General features: G+C 53.0%; 2 protein-coding genes; one reads left to right on the top strand and one right to left on the bottom strand.

Moving 5' to 3' along the window:
* Positions 1-13801: 13801 nt before the first annotated feature.
* Positions 13802-15647, bottom strand: CHC_T00002697001 (hypothetical protein). XM_005713794.1 is given in 2 exon segments: positions 13802-14618; positions 14619-15647. 1 exon segment carries the CDS (start codon positions 15645-15647, stop codon positions 14619-14621), a length of 1029 nt encoding a protein of 342 aa, XP_005713851.1. The 3' UTR covers positions 13802-14618.
* Positions 15648-15650: 3 nt separating this feature from the next.
* The window catches only part of CHC_T00002696001 (hypothetical protein), a 519-nt gene continuing 126 nt past the window's right edge, over positions 15651-16043 (top strand). Inside the window, exon 1 of the mRNA XM_005713793.1 lies at positions 15651-16043. This exon is cut by the window's right edge and continues 126 nt beyond it. Coding sequence (XP_005713850.1) covers positions 15651-16043 — 393 coding nt within the window.

Genomic DNA, 16043 nt, shown 5'->3' with positions numbered 1-16043 from the left:
GCGGATTCGAAGCAGGGGAGAAAGATCCCAAGCTCCGCCACCGTACGAGGAGGAATTCATAGCGTTGCCTTTTGTGGAACGGGAAGTTCTTCCGCCGCACAGGTGGAGGACTACGAACCATACCACCTGCCAGAATGCGTTCTGACATTCTCCAGGCATTTCATGACGAGATTGGACACTGGGACACTGACACAACGAAGCCGTTCGTCCTTGATAGGTACCGGTGGCCCACCGCTCATACGGACATCCACCGATACGTGCGTGGATGTGACGGTTGCCAGCGGGCGTCACCACTACTACCCAAATATAGGACTACACTTCCATTCCCCTTGACGAATCTCTTTGATACATTCTCGGTCGACTTCGCCGGACCTCTCCCCAAGTCTACCTTTGCTAAGAGGTATGTGCTAGTAGGAGTGGAGCACCTGACGGGTTGGCCTCTGGGACGAGCAACTAAATCCTCTTCTGCAGAAGAAGTAATCAAGTTCGTGAAAGAAGAGGTCCTTTACTCGTTTGGGCCTCGGCTTACCATCATCTCGGACAACGCCACCTGCTTCACAGCGAAGTCGCTAGTCAAATTCACGAGGGACAACGGAATCGAATGGAAAAAGGTCCTAGCGTACGCCCCCATGTCTAATGGAAGGGCTGAAAGGATGGTGGGTACGCTCAAGAAGGCTGTGAGGAAGATGGTTCTGGGACAAGGTTTGTACTGGGAAAAGTCGCTACCGAAAGTTTTCTTTGGGTATCGCCGTAGGAGGCTTGCCGGAGGCGTTTATTCGTTTGAGTTAATGTATGGGGTTCCACCCCGCATTGAACCGGCGGACAAACCTCCGATGATAATCCCTTCCACCATAGCACATAGGAACATGGAGCTCATGGCGACAGACGCAACTCGCGCCACTAGGGGTTCAAAACAATCCGAATCTCTCGCCCCGAACATAACCGAGAGTCGGGAATTCAGAGTGGGGGAAGAAGTCCTGGTCGCCAAAGGAGTTGCTTTGAACCCCGCTCAGAAGTGGCCGGCACTCTCGTCTAAGTTCTATGGACCATGCCGGATAGTGAGAGCCTATCACCCGCGCTACCACTTGGTTTCTACGCACGGTCGTAACTCGAGGCGTGCTATACATGCAAGAAGGCTGATGCCTTTCAACCGTAAGCCCAAGCATGGTGGAAATTAACATTGACCCGAGCGAGCTGCTCCGAAATGAAAATCGTTTGTTTAATGTATGCATGAATACTACTCATCTTTATTGCTTACTTCTGAGATGCACCCTCTCTAGCAGGCCGTGCAGCAGCATGGCGCTTGCGACGCTTCTTGACGGGATCCCTGTTGCGATAGCGGGACTTGCCCTTCTCCTTCACAACCGGGATACAGACAGAGCGTATTTCATGGACCCCTAGGAATTGAACTCCATCCCCAACACAGGCCATCAGAGCTTTGCGACAGAGTCGAAGGGGAACCGTCTCCATGCAATCGAAGATGAGACGGGGGTCCACGGACACACAGACGCTATGCTTTGAATTCGAAGTTCCCTCGAGGCTGAACAAGAATGGGCCACTTAGAACTTCTTCGGTGATGTATCGAACGCTGGCGGTATCCGGAGGCGTGTGTCGGAGGATGACCTCCCGCGAATTAAGATGCTTTTGGGCGTCGGAGAGATCTCGAATGCGGAAAGGAAGGGCCCCAGTTTGTTCGAATTTCATGCGATTTTGCTTGAAGTAGGCCCAATGCCGGGTGGCAAGTTCAACCTCACCAAGGACGGACAAAGCGTTGCAAATGGACGCCGGTATGCAGAGATCGCTCTCATCCCTGAACTGCACCGCGCCAGAAGTTATGATTCGGTACAAAGGTGTGATCGAACTAGCTGTCCTCGAACGACTCTAAGTCGTTTTTTAGTACAACGGCGCGAAGGCAATCGCACCACCGCTGCCGCCCCGGGATACAGTACGATGGGCTGTAAGAGCGAGAAGAACTGTAAGGAGTTATATTTACAGCACACGGCCTGTGCGGAGTACAGTGGTACCCCGCTGGTTACACGTGTAGGATCCGAACGGTAAGTAATTAGTAATTAATGGCACAAATTAGCCAATTTAGCACAGTAGCTGGTATACAGTAAGTAACAGCTACTTTAGCGGGACAGGTGTCCTGGCGTCCCACTTAGAGGTTAAGACCGGGGGCACCTGCCCCGTTCCAGTAAACGGGAGGCAGACTCGCCTCCCCTTCCTTTACGGCTAATTGCTATCCCGATCCGGTTTCCCTTTTAGTCTCAGACTTCTAACCCGTGACCGGCCGTCCGGATCTAACACTACCGACCGGCTGCGCCTCACCGGCCACGTGAGCCTTCCCTCTTTTCGAGTCCATTCGTGCGGTCTGCGTTTGCGCGTGGGCTATCCAGCGGCGAGCGCTCCCTTACCTCTAACCCCCCTCGTTTCCGAGTGGTCGGGACGAAGGTAGTTATACCACAATTTTCAGGGCGCGCCCAGGGGTTTGACGGCACCACGCGTCGACCTGCATATAAGGAAGAACTCCACCGCGGCCGCCGAAGCGGAAGGGATTGCCTTCGACGCGGTGCACCGAGCTGGTGCCAGCGCCAAAGATCAACAAGAAGTACAGAAGAATGAGATGCTTCTCCTTCGTGTCGGAATCAAGAGCGAAGTAGCAGGAAGTCTTGGGGTCCAGAGTTATTTCTTCTATGTCCCACTCGCGTCCATGGTATGTCCGGTAGCGGTTTTCATCGTGCACCGACTCAGTAAGACCAAGACGGAACAGATCGGGGAGAGTGACCTCAATGACGAGATAATTATAAAGGTAGTCCATGATATGAAAGCCTAAGAAGCTTACGAACTCATCTCTAGTGACAACAGAATGACGGTCCCTCACCCGTACCCAAATGTGAAACTGGGCACTATGCTCACCGGTCGATCCGGCCGGACTCATCATCACTTTCCGAATGTCGTTCCTACTTGACAAATCGGACACGACTTGACGGAAGGGCGTAGATGGTACTTTTCGACTTGAAGCTAAGGTGAATTTCTTGCGCGGTGCCTTCCCGCCGGTACTATGTCGAGCGGTTTGTTTTGTTTTGGCCATCGGGTGATGTGGGAAAGCGGGGAGGATCTGCGACGAAAGACAAAAGAAGGACGCGAGGAGTATGCACGGGGACTGAAACCCCACTTGTACACGTCTCGACAAGCTCTAGAGGGAAGTCGCGTAGGAATCCGCACGGGGAGGAGAGCGCGCGAGGGCTTCGGGCGAAGTCGGGAGAGGCTGGGAAAGAGAGCTCGGTGGGAGACCAAGGGGTCCGGGGGAGGGGGCTCGAGAAGACTGAGCCGTGGTTTTATACTGGAGCTGTTAAGCGCGGGGCGCTGGAGCGCAAGCCAGTGAAAATGGAGGCGTTCGTGGGGCCCGTGGCCCTCGATGGAGAGGGGGTCGTGTGAGCCACAAATCATGTCGATTGCGAAAATATAATTAGAATTGTAATGGAAAGTGTAATTGTCAGTGTAATGTGGGTTTGCTTCCACTTGTCGGCGTGGGAGGCCCGGGGAAATGCTGGAGGGTAGTATAAGAAGAGCTTGGTCGTGGAGACAGAAAAGGGAAAAAGGAAGGGAGAAGAGAAGGAAGTGCAACCAAAACACCCACACCCCCTTTTTGACAAATAAAAGGGACAACAGAAATAGTAGCGAGGACCACCGCTTCCTCATCTTCATCTCTCCACGAAGCAAACGCTCACAATGACAGGATGTCTGCGCCTTTAGGGAACTCAAATGGATCTGCATGGCGCAATTGAACAGCAATTCGCAGAAGTAAGCCCAATATCGAGCAGCCCTTTAGAATTACCAAAGACTGTGGCGTTTCCCGGGGCGAGTGCCTCCGAAAAGACTAGTCTGGAGTGAATAAGTGTTCTGTCCTTTTATTTCTCTCGTCGACACGAGACTATGGGTCTTTAAATACCTGCCGTATGTAGTGCTCGAGTGTCCTTCCACGCCGTCTCGGATACTGCAGACAGTGGGAGGTGGGCTTGTGTACGTTTGCAATGTACAAAACTCTAACGATTAGATGCAAACGGTTCCAATCTTGTGTACAGTATACCGTTCAAGCGAGTCCTTCACGAGGGCGGGCATGTGACCGGCAACGAACAATTGCGTCCCAGGCGCGTCACAGGCGCACCAGTCCTCCCTCTAATTTGATGCTTCATGCATACCTGAGTTTAGAGGCTGAGACAACTGCTTGATCTGGGAAAGTGGAGAGAAATTTGGCGAACATTTTTGGTATATCTTCTTGTATGTTCTCGAAAGGTTCCCACGTTGGTTCCTCGTCTTCAAACCCACGCCATCTGATTTGAACTTCGTACATCGCGGATGTGTCATTGTAACGCAAGTCGAGTATCTCCTGTCCTGTACTGTATTGTAGTGGGGATTGTTGTGCCCAATAGTATCGAGAAGGGTCTCTGTGACATGTAACTTTGAGTCCGCATAAAATTTGAGACGGTTAGCGTGAACTAGAGTTGGTGAATGCGATAGAAGGTCTTCAACCTCAAATACCAAATCTGAAACAGCACGAGCCACGCGTTGGGGGCCACGCCACTTCACACGAAGTTTGTGTCCAATATTGGACAACCTCTGCGCAACTAAGACGTAATCTCCAACCTCAAAATTGACATCTTGTACATGCGTCTTTGCGTTGTGAGTCTTGAGTGCCGCCTGACGTTTTCGGGTGCGGTTGTGGGCAACATCCTTGTGAATCTCGTCTACTGATTTGAGTAGCGATGCGCTGTGCAACAGCTTTTGAGCCTTGATGAATTCGAGTGACCGTGGCTCGGCTTGACCCGGGGGTAGGATGGACAGTAGTGGGCTGTCTGGTGACATGCCAGTGAAGGCCGTGATCGGGGCCTTGTTTCCCAAAGAAGGGCGCTTTGTGTGGTTGAGGATGCTCTGGATGAGTCTGCATACAGCCGGCCATTCTTTCTCCTTCATGCAAAATTCCGATAGTAGCGCACGACAAGCCCGCAGTACCTCTTTGCAAACCGTCTCGACTGTTCCATTACCTTGAGGACAGTAGGGAGTGGTGAAGTGGTGGCGAGAGTGCAAGGAGCGATTGACGGCGTCCATGACTTTGTTCTTGAAATGAGCACCGCGATCCGAGACCCAATTCGGAGTAACTCCAAAGGAGGCCATCCAGCGCAGCAAAACATCTGCAGTGGTCTCAGCATCCGCAGCGTGGCACGGTTCGATCCATACGAATGAATAGGCATCATCTTTCAGGAGTAAGGTATAAACTGCACCCGTTGTGCTTTGTCCCATGTAAAGGTAATCGAAGTGTAAAACTTCGTTTGGTTTGTCGGAATGCAGTGCATGGTTCATAGGCCTGGGTACGCGATGGCCGCCAATGGTGAGGAGACAGTGCAGAAATGATCTACAGAAAGCCTCTACGTCCGCCTTCATGTTCTTCCAATAGAAATGATCGGTGATGTGTTTCAAAGTTGTGTCCGAACCTCTGTGTCCACCCCGACCACAGTGTGCGATGACACAAATACGTAGCTGCAACTGAACCGCTACGGCTGGCACCCACACACGTCCTTGTTCATTGATGTGCAGGTAGGAGCGCTTCTGTTTCGGTATGGTCTCTTCCCCAGTCTCCATGGCTTCTTGTTGTGCAGTCATCAGGTCCGCTGGCTTTGGCCAGGTGAACTCGGGATCCAGTTCGGGAGCGACTGGCGCGGTGAAAAGCGATGAGAGGCTCGCTCGGACAAACAGGGAACTTTCCTGTTCGGAATGCTTCGCCCCCCAACGGGACAGGAGGTCCGCCCAGCAATTGTCTTCGCCCGGGATGTGAACAATAGTGTAGTGGAAGCCTGCGAGGTGCATGGCCCATCGTTCAATCTTTGTGACCTTGTGCTTGGCGAGAGGTGGAGATGCCAAGTGAGGATTGAATATGAAAACGAGATTCTTGTGGTCAGTGTACAGACAAAATCCCTGTGGTCGTAAAAGCAGGTAGTCTAACTTTTTGACCGACTCCACTATGGCGAACCCTTCCTTCTCGGGCGTGGACCAGCGAGACGAGGAGCCATTAAATGAACCAGATATGAAGGCAAGCGGCATATGGCGTTGTTCTTCAAAGGGTAGGTCCATGTCCGATGAGGGTATCTGAGTAAGGACGCCGGCCCAATGTTGGTCGGACGCATCGGTGAATAGACACAATAGTTTGTCTGGGTGGGGATGTGCTAATGTTACGGCCTGGGCAAGGGCATTCTTGACATGCTGAAAACAATCATCTTCAATCTGACCCCAGATACCGTTTTTTAGTTTAACTGATGCAGCTGCGCGCTTCGTGCGGCGCGACAGCCCGGCGTACACCTTCTCCAATGCGTTGTGTAGGACCGCGATCGTAGCATTGAAGTTCGGAATAGCCGAGCGCATCCAGTTGGCTGCGCATACAAATTGTTGCAGTTGTGCGCCATTGACCGGGGGAGACATGTCCAGAAGTGACCGGAGCTGAGTAGGGACCAGCTTGACGCCCTCCTTACTGACTATTCTTCCACACCATCTAACCTTTTCTAGAAACAATTTGCACTTTTTCGCGTGCAACTTGAAGTTATGCTTTCGGCACACCTCGAAGAAGGAACGGAGTACATCGAGTAAGTGATCAGGGGAATGGCAATGGATGAGAATGTCATCCAGCCATTGCAAAATGTTCTCGCGGATGTCCTTGGTTATAAGCTGAAAGCTGCTTTGAAGATATGACACTGCGTTGGACTGACCGTGCATAACGCGTGTCGGAGTAAAGACTCCGTCAGGCGCTATGAAGCTTTGGCATTCCTGAGACTCAGGATGTAGGGGAAGATGCCAGTAGCCATTACACAGGTCAAGAGATGCAAAGCAGACGTCGTTAGCTAGATCAGCAGTGGCCTGCTGGAGGTCGGGCATCGGCCAAATATGCGGCACAGTCTGCAAATTGGCTGGTCTGAGATCAACCGTGAACCGAAATTGTTCCGGTCCCGGTTTCGGTACGATGAGGGGGGCGCACGCCCACTGAGAGGTATTGTTAGGGTAGATGAGCCCCAGGCCCTGGAGTTCATCCAACTTTTTGCGAAGGAAAAGGCGCTGGGGAGGGGCGTATCGACGAACCTTGACGCGAACCGGAACCGCGTCTTGCTTCAGAATGACCTTCATGGGTGGGATATTTGCAGGCGGATCCGATCCAAGTCTGACTCGGAACGAATCCGCATATTCCTCGACAAGGTCCGCGAGTGGCCGATGAAGCCGCCTGGGCAAACCGTTTTCCTTCGCTTTGCCAATCATTTCCTTCAAATAGGGTGACATTTCGTCGGGGTCGTGTTTTCCCACATCAAAAGTCTCGAAATCCGTCGAGTCGTCTCGTGATTCAGCGTTCCATACGTGCAGGGTTGACATACTTGCGGGTTGGTCAGGTCGACTGCGAGGAAGCGAGTCAATCGGGCGTGGTGATTGCGAGATTATGGCGGGGGCGAGCAGCATTTGCGACAATTTCCCTGTTCCGGAGGGATTCTCGGTGCTGGGAGGACTGGTGCTTTCAAAAAACATTTCGGTTTGGTCCGCGGGTGACGGAGCTGAGCAGTAGGCCTTTTCAGTCTCCGGTGATGGGCGCGAGAAACCAACGTGTGAGAAGTCACAATCGTGATACTTGTCCCTCACGACCTTGAGGTGTTCATCGAGATCGAAACCCAATGCTTGGAGTAGAGGCCGTGATAAAAGAATCTCCAACATTGGTTCTTCGAACACGAGCCATTCCACGTTTCGGAGTCGCAGGGGGCCATGCGTAGTGAACAAAGTTAACGAAATACGCGCCTTCTGCTTCGCAAAAACTGTAGGCAGTTCTTCTGCTTCTTCTCTACCGAGCGCCAGGTGCATACCTATAGGCCTCTTGAGGGGCAGAAGTTGAACGAAAACACCAGCGTCTGCGCAGCTTTCCAGCTGTGACTTGCTCAGGGCCGCATGGTCCGCGCCGTAGTCTCCATTCACGGTAACAGCGACAGTGTCAGCGAGATTTGCCCTGATACGGCCAGGAGGTAAGTGTTCCTTCCCAGTCGCATCCGTTCGAGGTCTTACAGAGAAGTTATGGTTCGATTCTTTCTGCATGCTCGATATTGCGCGTCCCTCTCTCTTGCGCTTCTCCCGAAAATCTTTTAGTAGCGCCTTCTTCTCCTCCTCGGTTGCCCTCGAACAGTCCTTGACGTAATGTTTGCCATTGCATCTGGGGTGAAGACAATCAGGTAGACGCCTCGGCCGGTTCGGACCGGACCCAGGGTTGGCAGGGTAGTCCGTGAGACTTTTTCCTTTTTCAAAAACGGTGTCCATGGAAGGTGGGTTACCAGGGTAGTCCATGGAGGGTGAAATTGGAGCTTCTCCATGCTCAGACTTCCTTCTAGGCCTTCCCGATCCTTCTCCCGAGTTCTTGTGCTTCCGACAGTAGAAGCCGTCACACTCCTTGCCCTTCGAATTTCCACTGTCCCTTTCCGTGATTAGAGCTTGTTTCAGGGATACATACTCTTCACACGCTACGGCACACTTAACAACATGATGGAAAAATGAAAGCCATTTCTTGCGCAGATCATTGAAGCCAAGCACCAGGTCCTGTTCCACTTTGGTTTTCAGGGCTGCGGGCTTGAGTAGTCCACATAGGTGCTTGATAGCCAACTTGGGGTTGTCCTCAATAAGACGCTCCCATTTTTTGTTCCGCAACGTAGTCTGATAATCAGTGAACAATGCCTGAATTCGAAGCTCAGCATCGGGCTCATGCACATCAATCCTCACAGCAGACTTGATGGCGGCCTCCAGCTCCTCCAGGGACACCGATTCCAGCTTGACCTCCTCCTTAGAATTAAGATAGTTTAGAAGGATATCATCGGTTAGTTCGACGAAATCCTTGACTGTCGAGAAGCAGTCAATTTTTATCAACGACAAAAGTAAGTCGTGATCCACGGACGAAATGAGGGGAACTATGGGGAGGGAATGTCCCGAGGCCTCAGCATCCTTGACTCGAAGCAGGTATTGTTCTCGTGCCTTGAGAAAATTGTGAATCTGTTTGCGACCAAGTCTCTTCAGCGTCGGGTGTACGACGTTCCAGTACCCTTGCTCCGACATAGTTCCAGAGTTCTTCATTTCAAAGAACTTTGAACACTGTAGGTTGCCTAGTGATCACTGTGGCGTTTCCCGGGGCGAGTGCCTCCGAAAAGACTAGTCTGGAGTGAATAAGTGTTCTGTCCTTTTATTTCTCTCGTCGACACGAGACTATGGGTCTTTAAATACCTGCCGTATGTAGTGCTCGAGTGTCCTTCCACGCCGTCTCGGATACTGCAGACAGTGGGAGGTGGGCTTGTGTACGTTTGCAATGTACAAAACTCTAACGATTAGATGCAAACGGTTCCAATCTTGTGTACAGTATACCGTTCAAGCGAGTCCTTCACGAGGGCGGGCATGTGACCGGCAACGAACAATTGCGTCCCAGGCGCGTCACAGGCGCACCAAAGACTAGAAGACGTATCAGTGAGATGAGTAACACACAGAGCGCCACGCTTTCGCAGACACGACCAGCTTCACGTCTTAAAAGGAGCAAGTACGTGAGCCGGTTAAGTAAATAGTAACCTCAAGGGGCTCAGTTGGTTTATTTTGTCCTTTTTGCATAGTGCTGTTGACCACTATACCGATCATGGGGGGGTTTTCGGGGGAATTTTCCTTCGCTTGGAACTCAAAATGGAAAGCCCCCGTTCTCTGAAACATTTGGCTTTTGAGACCTCGCGGAATGATAGAAACCGGGGAATTCGACCCGTGGACCAAGTCTGGTCGGTCACTGACGGTACTTGGATGAAAAAACCATGATCAGTATACTGATCAGGGGCTGCTGGCATTACGGATAAATGATTAGGGATATCTGCTACACCCGAATACTGCAAATAGTGCGGGTGCAAATATAGTGCGGAACGCAAATTAGTGCAGACTGCAGTAAATTGTGTTCAACCCCTACCGGAGATGGGAGAATTACTGCAGACTACACTAATTGCAAACAGCACATGAAATAGTGGGGACTCGGAATGTGGCTCCCTTGCTGTTCTGCGCGCTTGCATCTACGCGGATGCGCAAATAGCGGTTCACTTTTACCATTTCCCGCGAATAGTTGGCCCAGAAGGGCGCCAAGATTGTAAAAACCAGAAGGCACCTTCTCCAATTTTGCAGTATATAGCACGCATTCGTCTATGCATCCCCTTAAACAGATCGCCCATACACAAATCCCACCACTCGATGGTAGTATCAGCGTCTCCAATTGTCGCTGGTTTCAAACATGCTGCTCGTGTCCGGGCAAAGCGAGAGGCACAAAACGCTGAAACGGGGATCGAATCGCATGAAAGCAGTCATGCTTCCATTGCACCTCCGTCCACAGTCTCACAACCCTTTCTTGCCTCCCCACAACCAGCAACCCCAACGCCTCCATTTCCCTCCCGTACCAGAGCCGTTCAGCGAGTACTTTTGCGATCCGACCGAATCCGGATTGTGAAATGGATGTCAGAGGAAGTGTCACGGGTCGGCTGTAAACACATAGCTTCAAAGGGTGTCCGTCAGTTCCCGCATTTGTTCCGTGGTAACGAAAAAGCCAACAACTCGAAAGCAAGCCGTTTATGGAAAGCGCGGGCGGAGTACCTCGAGGCAGATACAACACACCAGACACCGAGGCAAATTACAAGGGTTACAAGTTTTGGATTGAAAAGGGTGTATCTGAAGGCCAAGCCTGGACGCGGGAGAAAGAGGGCAGCCTGGGTGGTTGCTCTGCAAAGGGACCTCGTCGAGGAGTTCGATCGCTTGCGGAAGACTGGACTTAAGTTCAACGCAAAATTGTTAGGCGACCTGGCGAGACAGCTCATAAGATATTCCGGCAAAGATGAATATTTTTTAAATTTTTTTGACGCGTCAGCAAAGAAATATATTCAAGACATGATTTCACCACGTTGGGTACAAAGGTTTAATGGAACGAAATCATATTGTCAGTCGTGCTCAAACAGGAAAATTGATGGTGACCGCTGCGAAGCAGGCATTCATCGAGAAAGAAGTAGCCTTCCATCTTGGGGTTGTGGTGCGAGAGTTCAAAGCTGGTCACTTAGATGAGGATGACGTGGCAAACGTTGACGAAACACGTTTTGTCGTAAATATGGATAACCATAGAACACTAGGAATTTGTGGGGATACAGAGGTTAAATACTCAGATGTTGTGTCCGGCTCGGAAGGGATGACAATAATTGTACACATTTCCGGTGGGAGGGATGCAAAACTGGAACCTCCGATGCTGGTGTTTCAAAACAAAAACAGAAGTTACCCAATTCAAAGGGTTCCTGACGACGTTGCCGGAGTTTCGTATCGTTCGGGTCCGAAAGGTTGGATGGATCGGGTGGTGATGCCCCAGTGGCTGAGGGAGAGGAAGGTAATTGGAGCTCTAAGGCACGGAAGGCGACGTGTGATTTACATGGACAACTGCAGCGGGCACGCTGAGACCACTGAAATGGTTACTGCGTTGGGGGAAATCAATACAGAAGTGAGATTTCTCCCTCCAAACTCCACTGACTTGCTCCAGCCTGCTGACTCATTTGTCATACAGAAACTGAAGGATGCGTGGCGCGCACGTTGGGACCGGCATAACATGGAGCGCATTATGGAAGCCGACTTCAAGGAGTCTTCGGGCAAACTGCCTAATCCCGGGAAGCATTATTTTCTAAAGCTTGCAGCTGCGGCAGTGAGGGACGTCAACTCTCAACGAGACGGTGAAGGTTTGACGTACGCGCGCAAGGCCATGATCAGATGTGGCCTTGCTTTGAACACGAATGGGCAATGGGAGGAAAGGCAGTTGTTTCCTAAGCTGCAGAGCATTATTATCAGGTATCGAAACCATTTCGATGGTGCTCCAGTTCTCCTTAACGAGCGAATGGTTGCCGGCGAGAGCACGTAGAAATGCGGAGATATCTTTACACTATAAAAATTTTCTTTCTTCTGATTGGCCCTGAGTGACCTGTGCATTACAGACAGAATTAGACGAGACCGCACTATTTTGACTGATCTAAAATACTGCAGTCCTCACTAATTGCATATTTGGCCGAATTAGTGCGGTACCAATATTAGTGCGGGCCGCAGTAAATACTGTCACAGAGACAGCAAGTCAGCATTCCATAATACTGCGGACCGCACTATTTGCAGTATTCGGTGTAGTATCTCTGTAAGCGCACCCCTCAGGCGTTGATAAAATTACCCCCCCAAAATATCGCAAAATATCGTTCAATTATGATTCAGATTGCAGTACAGTACACCTCACTGTCCTCCTCCTCACGTCCCTCCGGGCCCTCTCACCAAACATTCGCAACGGATGACTCTCTCCCGTAGTCAAACCCGTAAGCCTGCGCCTGCACCACCTGCGCAAGGTCGTCGGCATTGCACTCCTTCTCATTGCAGCACATGCAGCACATCTCGTTAACGACCGCCCTCTTAACCGGGCTCTCCCCGCCGACTACGCACGTACTCGAACAGCAATACAGCCTCGGGTCCTCCGCCTGCACGAGCCTGCTCACGTTGCGAAACCCGGCACTACAGTTGCGCGCGCCCCCCGCCACGCCCTCCTTCCCCCTCCCCCCGCAAAACTCGCTGTACGCGTGCAGCGACGCGTTGCGCCCCATCACGTCCTGCACGTCCTCCGCCCGAACCCCCGTGCTGTTCCACGTCACCCACCATGCCTTCCCGCACGAGTTCACCGACGCCATCCGCCTGACCAGCTCCGGGAAGAAGTGCTCGCTGCTCCTGACCATCTCCCGGACGTCCGTGATCGCCGGGAACCCAGCCACCATGGCCGACCGTGGCCCGGTCCCCATCTTCTTCAGCGCCACGTGCGCCCGCGTCATGTACCCCTCGACGTAGGACGCCGGCACCCGCACGCGGTCCCCGTCCATCCGCTTGCACCGCGCCGCCACGTACGACATCCGCACATGCTGCCGCAGGATCCCCGCCGCCGCCTCAGTCTTCCCACCGATCAGATAGATCTGATGACAGATTCCCACCACGTACGCCGAGAGCGTCGTCGCTGGTAGCCATAAACCGTTGGCGTTCATCTTTTCCTCAAACTCTTCGCACATGCGCGCTTGGTCCCGGTCGTAGCGCATTGTCTCGTCAGAGGGGAAGTCCGACCCCGCCCAGCCTTCTTGCGTGATTTTTCTGACTCTCGACAGTGTCACGCCTCGTGCCTCAGCCACGCCCTTGCGCTGCAGCTCCCGCAGCACGGGGAGGTCTTCGCGCCGCTCCAGCGAGCAGAAGAGCCTCTCCGCCGGGGGGAGGAGCAAATCCTTGGCCACGATCTCCGCCAGTTGTTTTGACAGGTACCCATTGTCTTGTGTGAACACGCTGTTGCGGCAGGTTTCGTCGATCTCGGACTGGAACTCCACGCACGCACACTCCGGGGCCGCCACGGCTTTCAGAGCTAGGTCGTAGAAAAACTTAACCATTTCCATCGGAATCCCTTGGCGGATAAGGTCGACGTGGTTCATGTACGATTCCTCGACCACGGAGGAGAGGGACGTCGAGTTTACACATGCATCCATCCCGTTCGCGACGACAATCAAAGAGCCACAGAGGGCGAGTGAAATGGAGAGACTGCGTGAAAAGTACATGAAGCCCATTGCGGCGTCTCTTGCTTCGCGGCAAATCGCTGGGTTTCTAAACTTGCAAAAACAAGCTCTGCAGAGCGAAAGATTTGAAGGCAAAGCGTGAACGAGGTGGCTTCTCTATAGAACTCAGAAGGAAGTCGCAATCGGCATCAAAATACTTTTTGTGCTACTTCATTTCATGAAAGATGAACAGCTGCAGTGCCCGAGAGGCGACTGAATACTCGAGGCTTATCATTTGGAAAGATGGCGCGGCTCTCTCCCTCGTTTCTGTGCTCACGCCCGGCTTTCTCTCGTCACCCCTAAACCGTTTGCGTTGACTCTCTGCATTTCCAGGAATAATAATATTGTAATGCAGCAGGCAGACCTGTGCAGGTCGTACACACAAGTGCCCCGCGGTACCTTCTCGAAAAGCAATAAGTAAAAGATACGATACACTATGCAGATGATCGTCCAATGTGTCACTCTCTTGAAAACTAGTAAATATCGCGCCCGGACTTTTGCGCTCGCGCGTGCGACACTATCCAACTTCCCAGTCAGCTCTCACGATGCATCATGCTTCAGCCTCAGTGCTACTGCAGCACAGGAGCTGCGGCCCTTTGTTCCACACCGTTTCCTGACCAACAAACTCAGCACCATGCACTGAAAAGCTGCTCAGACGGGGACCATTTCCTTGAGCGGTCGTAGTAACTTCATCGCATCTCGTCCATCCTCTCACAGAGACGCAGTCTTTCGTGTATATTGTCCTGAGCTTGTATGCACAAACTGGCACGACAATTCACGTGATGGGCCAAACAGATCTAATATATCGAGAATTGCAAGCGCGCGACCAGGTCATAAAAAAGACACTTTCAATTCTCGAGTCACATCGTGGGCACCAACTTTGGCACACCTACGGCCTTTCCCTACACGAAGGCACGGCAACTGCCAAGACAAGCATCCCCATAACACATATCAATTATCCGCGGTGCGGTCACGATGCTCAGCCATCTTCTCGGGCCAGAGCCTGCGCGCAATAAGCACATCCATCCTCGTGACAGCGCCGATGAGTTTGCGCGCCTCATCCACGACCGGAAGCATTCCGACTGTATTCTCGGCCACCATCTTCTGGGCCGTATAAAACGGTGTACTCGGCGACACAGTGACAGCATCCTGGTGCACCCAGGCGCCGACAGGCGTAGCAAACACTTCCATGCCGCCCTTTCTCTCCGCCAACTTGATGTCCTGGGCCGTAATAAGCCCCTGCAAAATGTCGTTTTCATCGACAACAGGCAAAATCTGATGCCCATGCAAGCCCATCAGCCGGAGGGCCTGGCTGAGCGGGGCCGTGGGGAAGATGGAGACCAAGTCTGTAGTCATGAACTCGGTAACGGGTTTTGGTTGCGGGATCTGGTTAGCGGCCTGTTGCACGAGGTCGTTGAGAATCTGCTCTGCCTCTGCCTCTGTAGCCTTGTGCGAGGCAGAGGCTGCGCGCGCATGGCCGCCGCCACCGAGGTCCGCGAAGAGCTCGCGAAAGTCGATACCATCCACCCTGGCGCGCGCGCGGCCGATGAGCGAGACCTGCTTGAGCTGCTCCGGACCGCAGAACACGTCGTCGTCCATGGTCCTCTTCTTCTTCTTTCCGCGCCTCCCGCGGCAATTGACGTAGGCGAGGATGAGGACGTCCAGGTTGGCGATGTCCAGCAGGTCGGACGCGACGTTGCTCATGCCCTTTAAAAACGAGCGCCCCACCAGCAGCAACGAGCCGACCTCGACGCCGTTGACGCGCGTGCGTTGCAGCTCCGTCAGGCCCTGCGACAGCAACTGCTGCTGTTCGTCGGTCAGAAAGTTGTGCGTGAACTCGGCGATCGAGCGCTGGATGGCGCCCTGCTCCATGAGCCAGGTGAGCATGGCGGCGTCCCGCGGGGTGGTCTGCTCAAAGGTCAAGCTGCCGGTGTCGGAGTGAATGGCGAGTGCGAGCAGGGTAGCCTCGGCAGGCGTCATGCGATGATTTGCGGCCTTCAAGCGCTCGCAAATAAGCGTGGCCACGGCGCCGACGTCATCGACGAAGACCTCGATATGATTATCATTTGTGATATCACAAACGCGGCCGACATGGTGATCGAAGACGACGACGTGAGCGGCGCGGCGCGGCCAGTCGGCGGCGACGCCGAGGCGGTCCTTGCGCACGGTGTCGACGACGCCGACCCAGCGGAGGCGGTCCGGGTCGACGGCCTTGGGGTCGATGATCTGGAAGAGCTGTCTATGCAGGGCGAGGAAGCGGCGCAGCGACGGGCTCTCGCCGCCCGGGGTGACGACGAGGGTGCGCGGCCCGCGCAGCTTGGCCAGGCCGACCGCGGCCGCGAGCGAGTCGAAGTCGGCCGTGCTGTGCGTGATGAC

The sequence above is a fragment of the Chondrus crispus genome, genomic scaffold, assembly GCF_000350225.1.
Source record: "Chondrus crispus Stackhouse genomic scaffold, scaffold_150, whole genome shotgun sequence".
Classification (NCBI taxonomy): Eukaryota; Rhodophyta; class Florideophyceae; order Gigartinales; family Gigartinaceae; genus Chondrus; species Chondrus crispus.
Note: the sequence above shows the minus strand (reverse complement) of the source record. Positions and strands in the feature narration are given on the sequence as shown.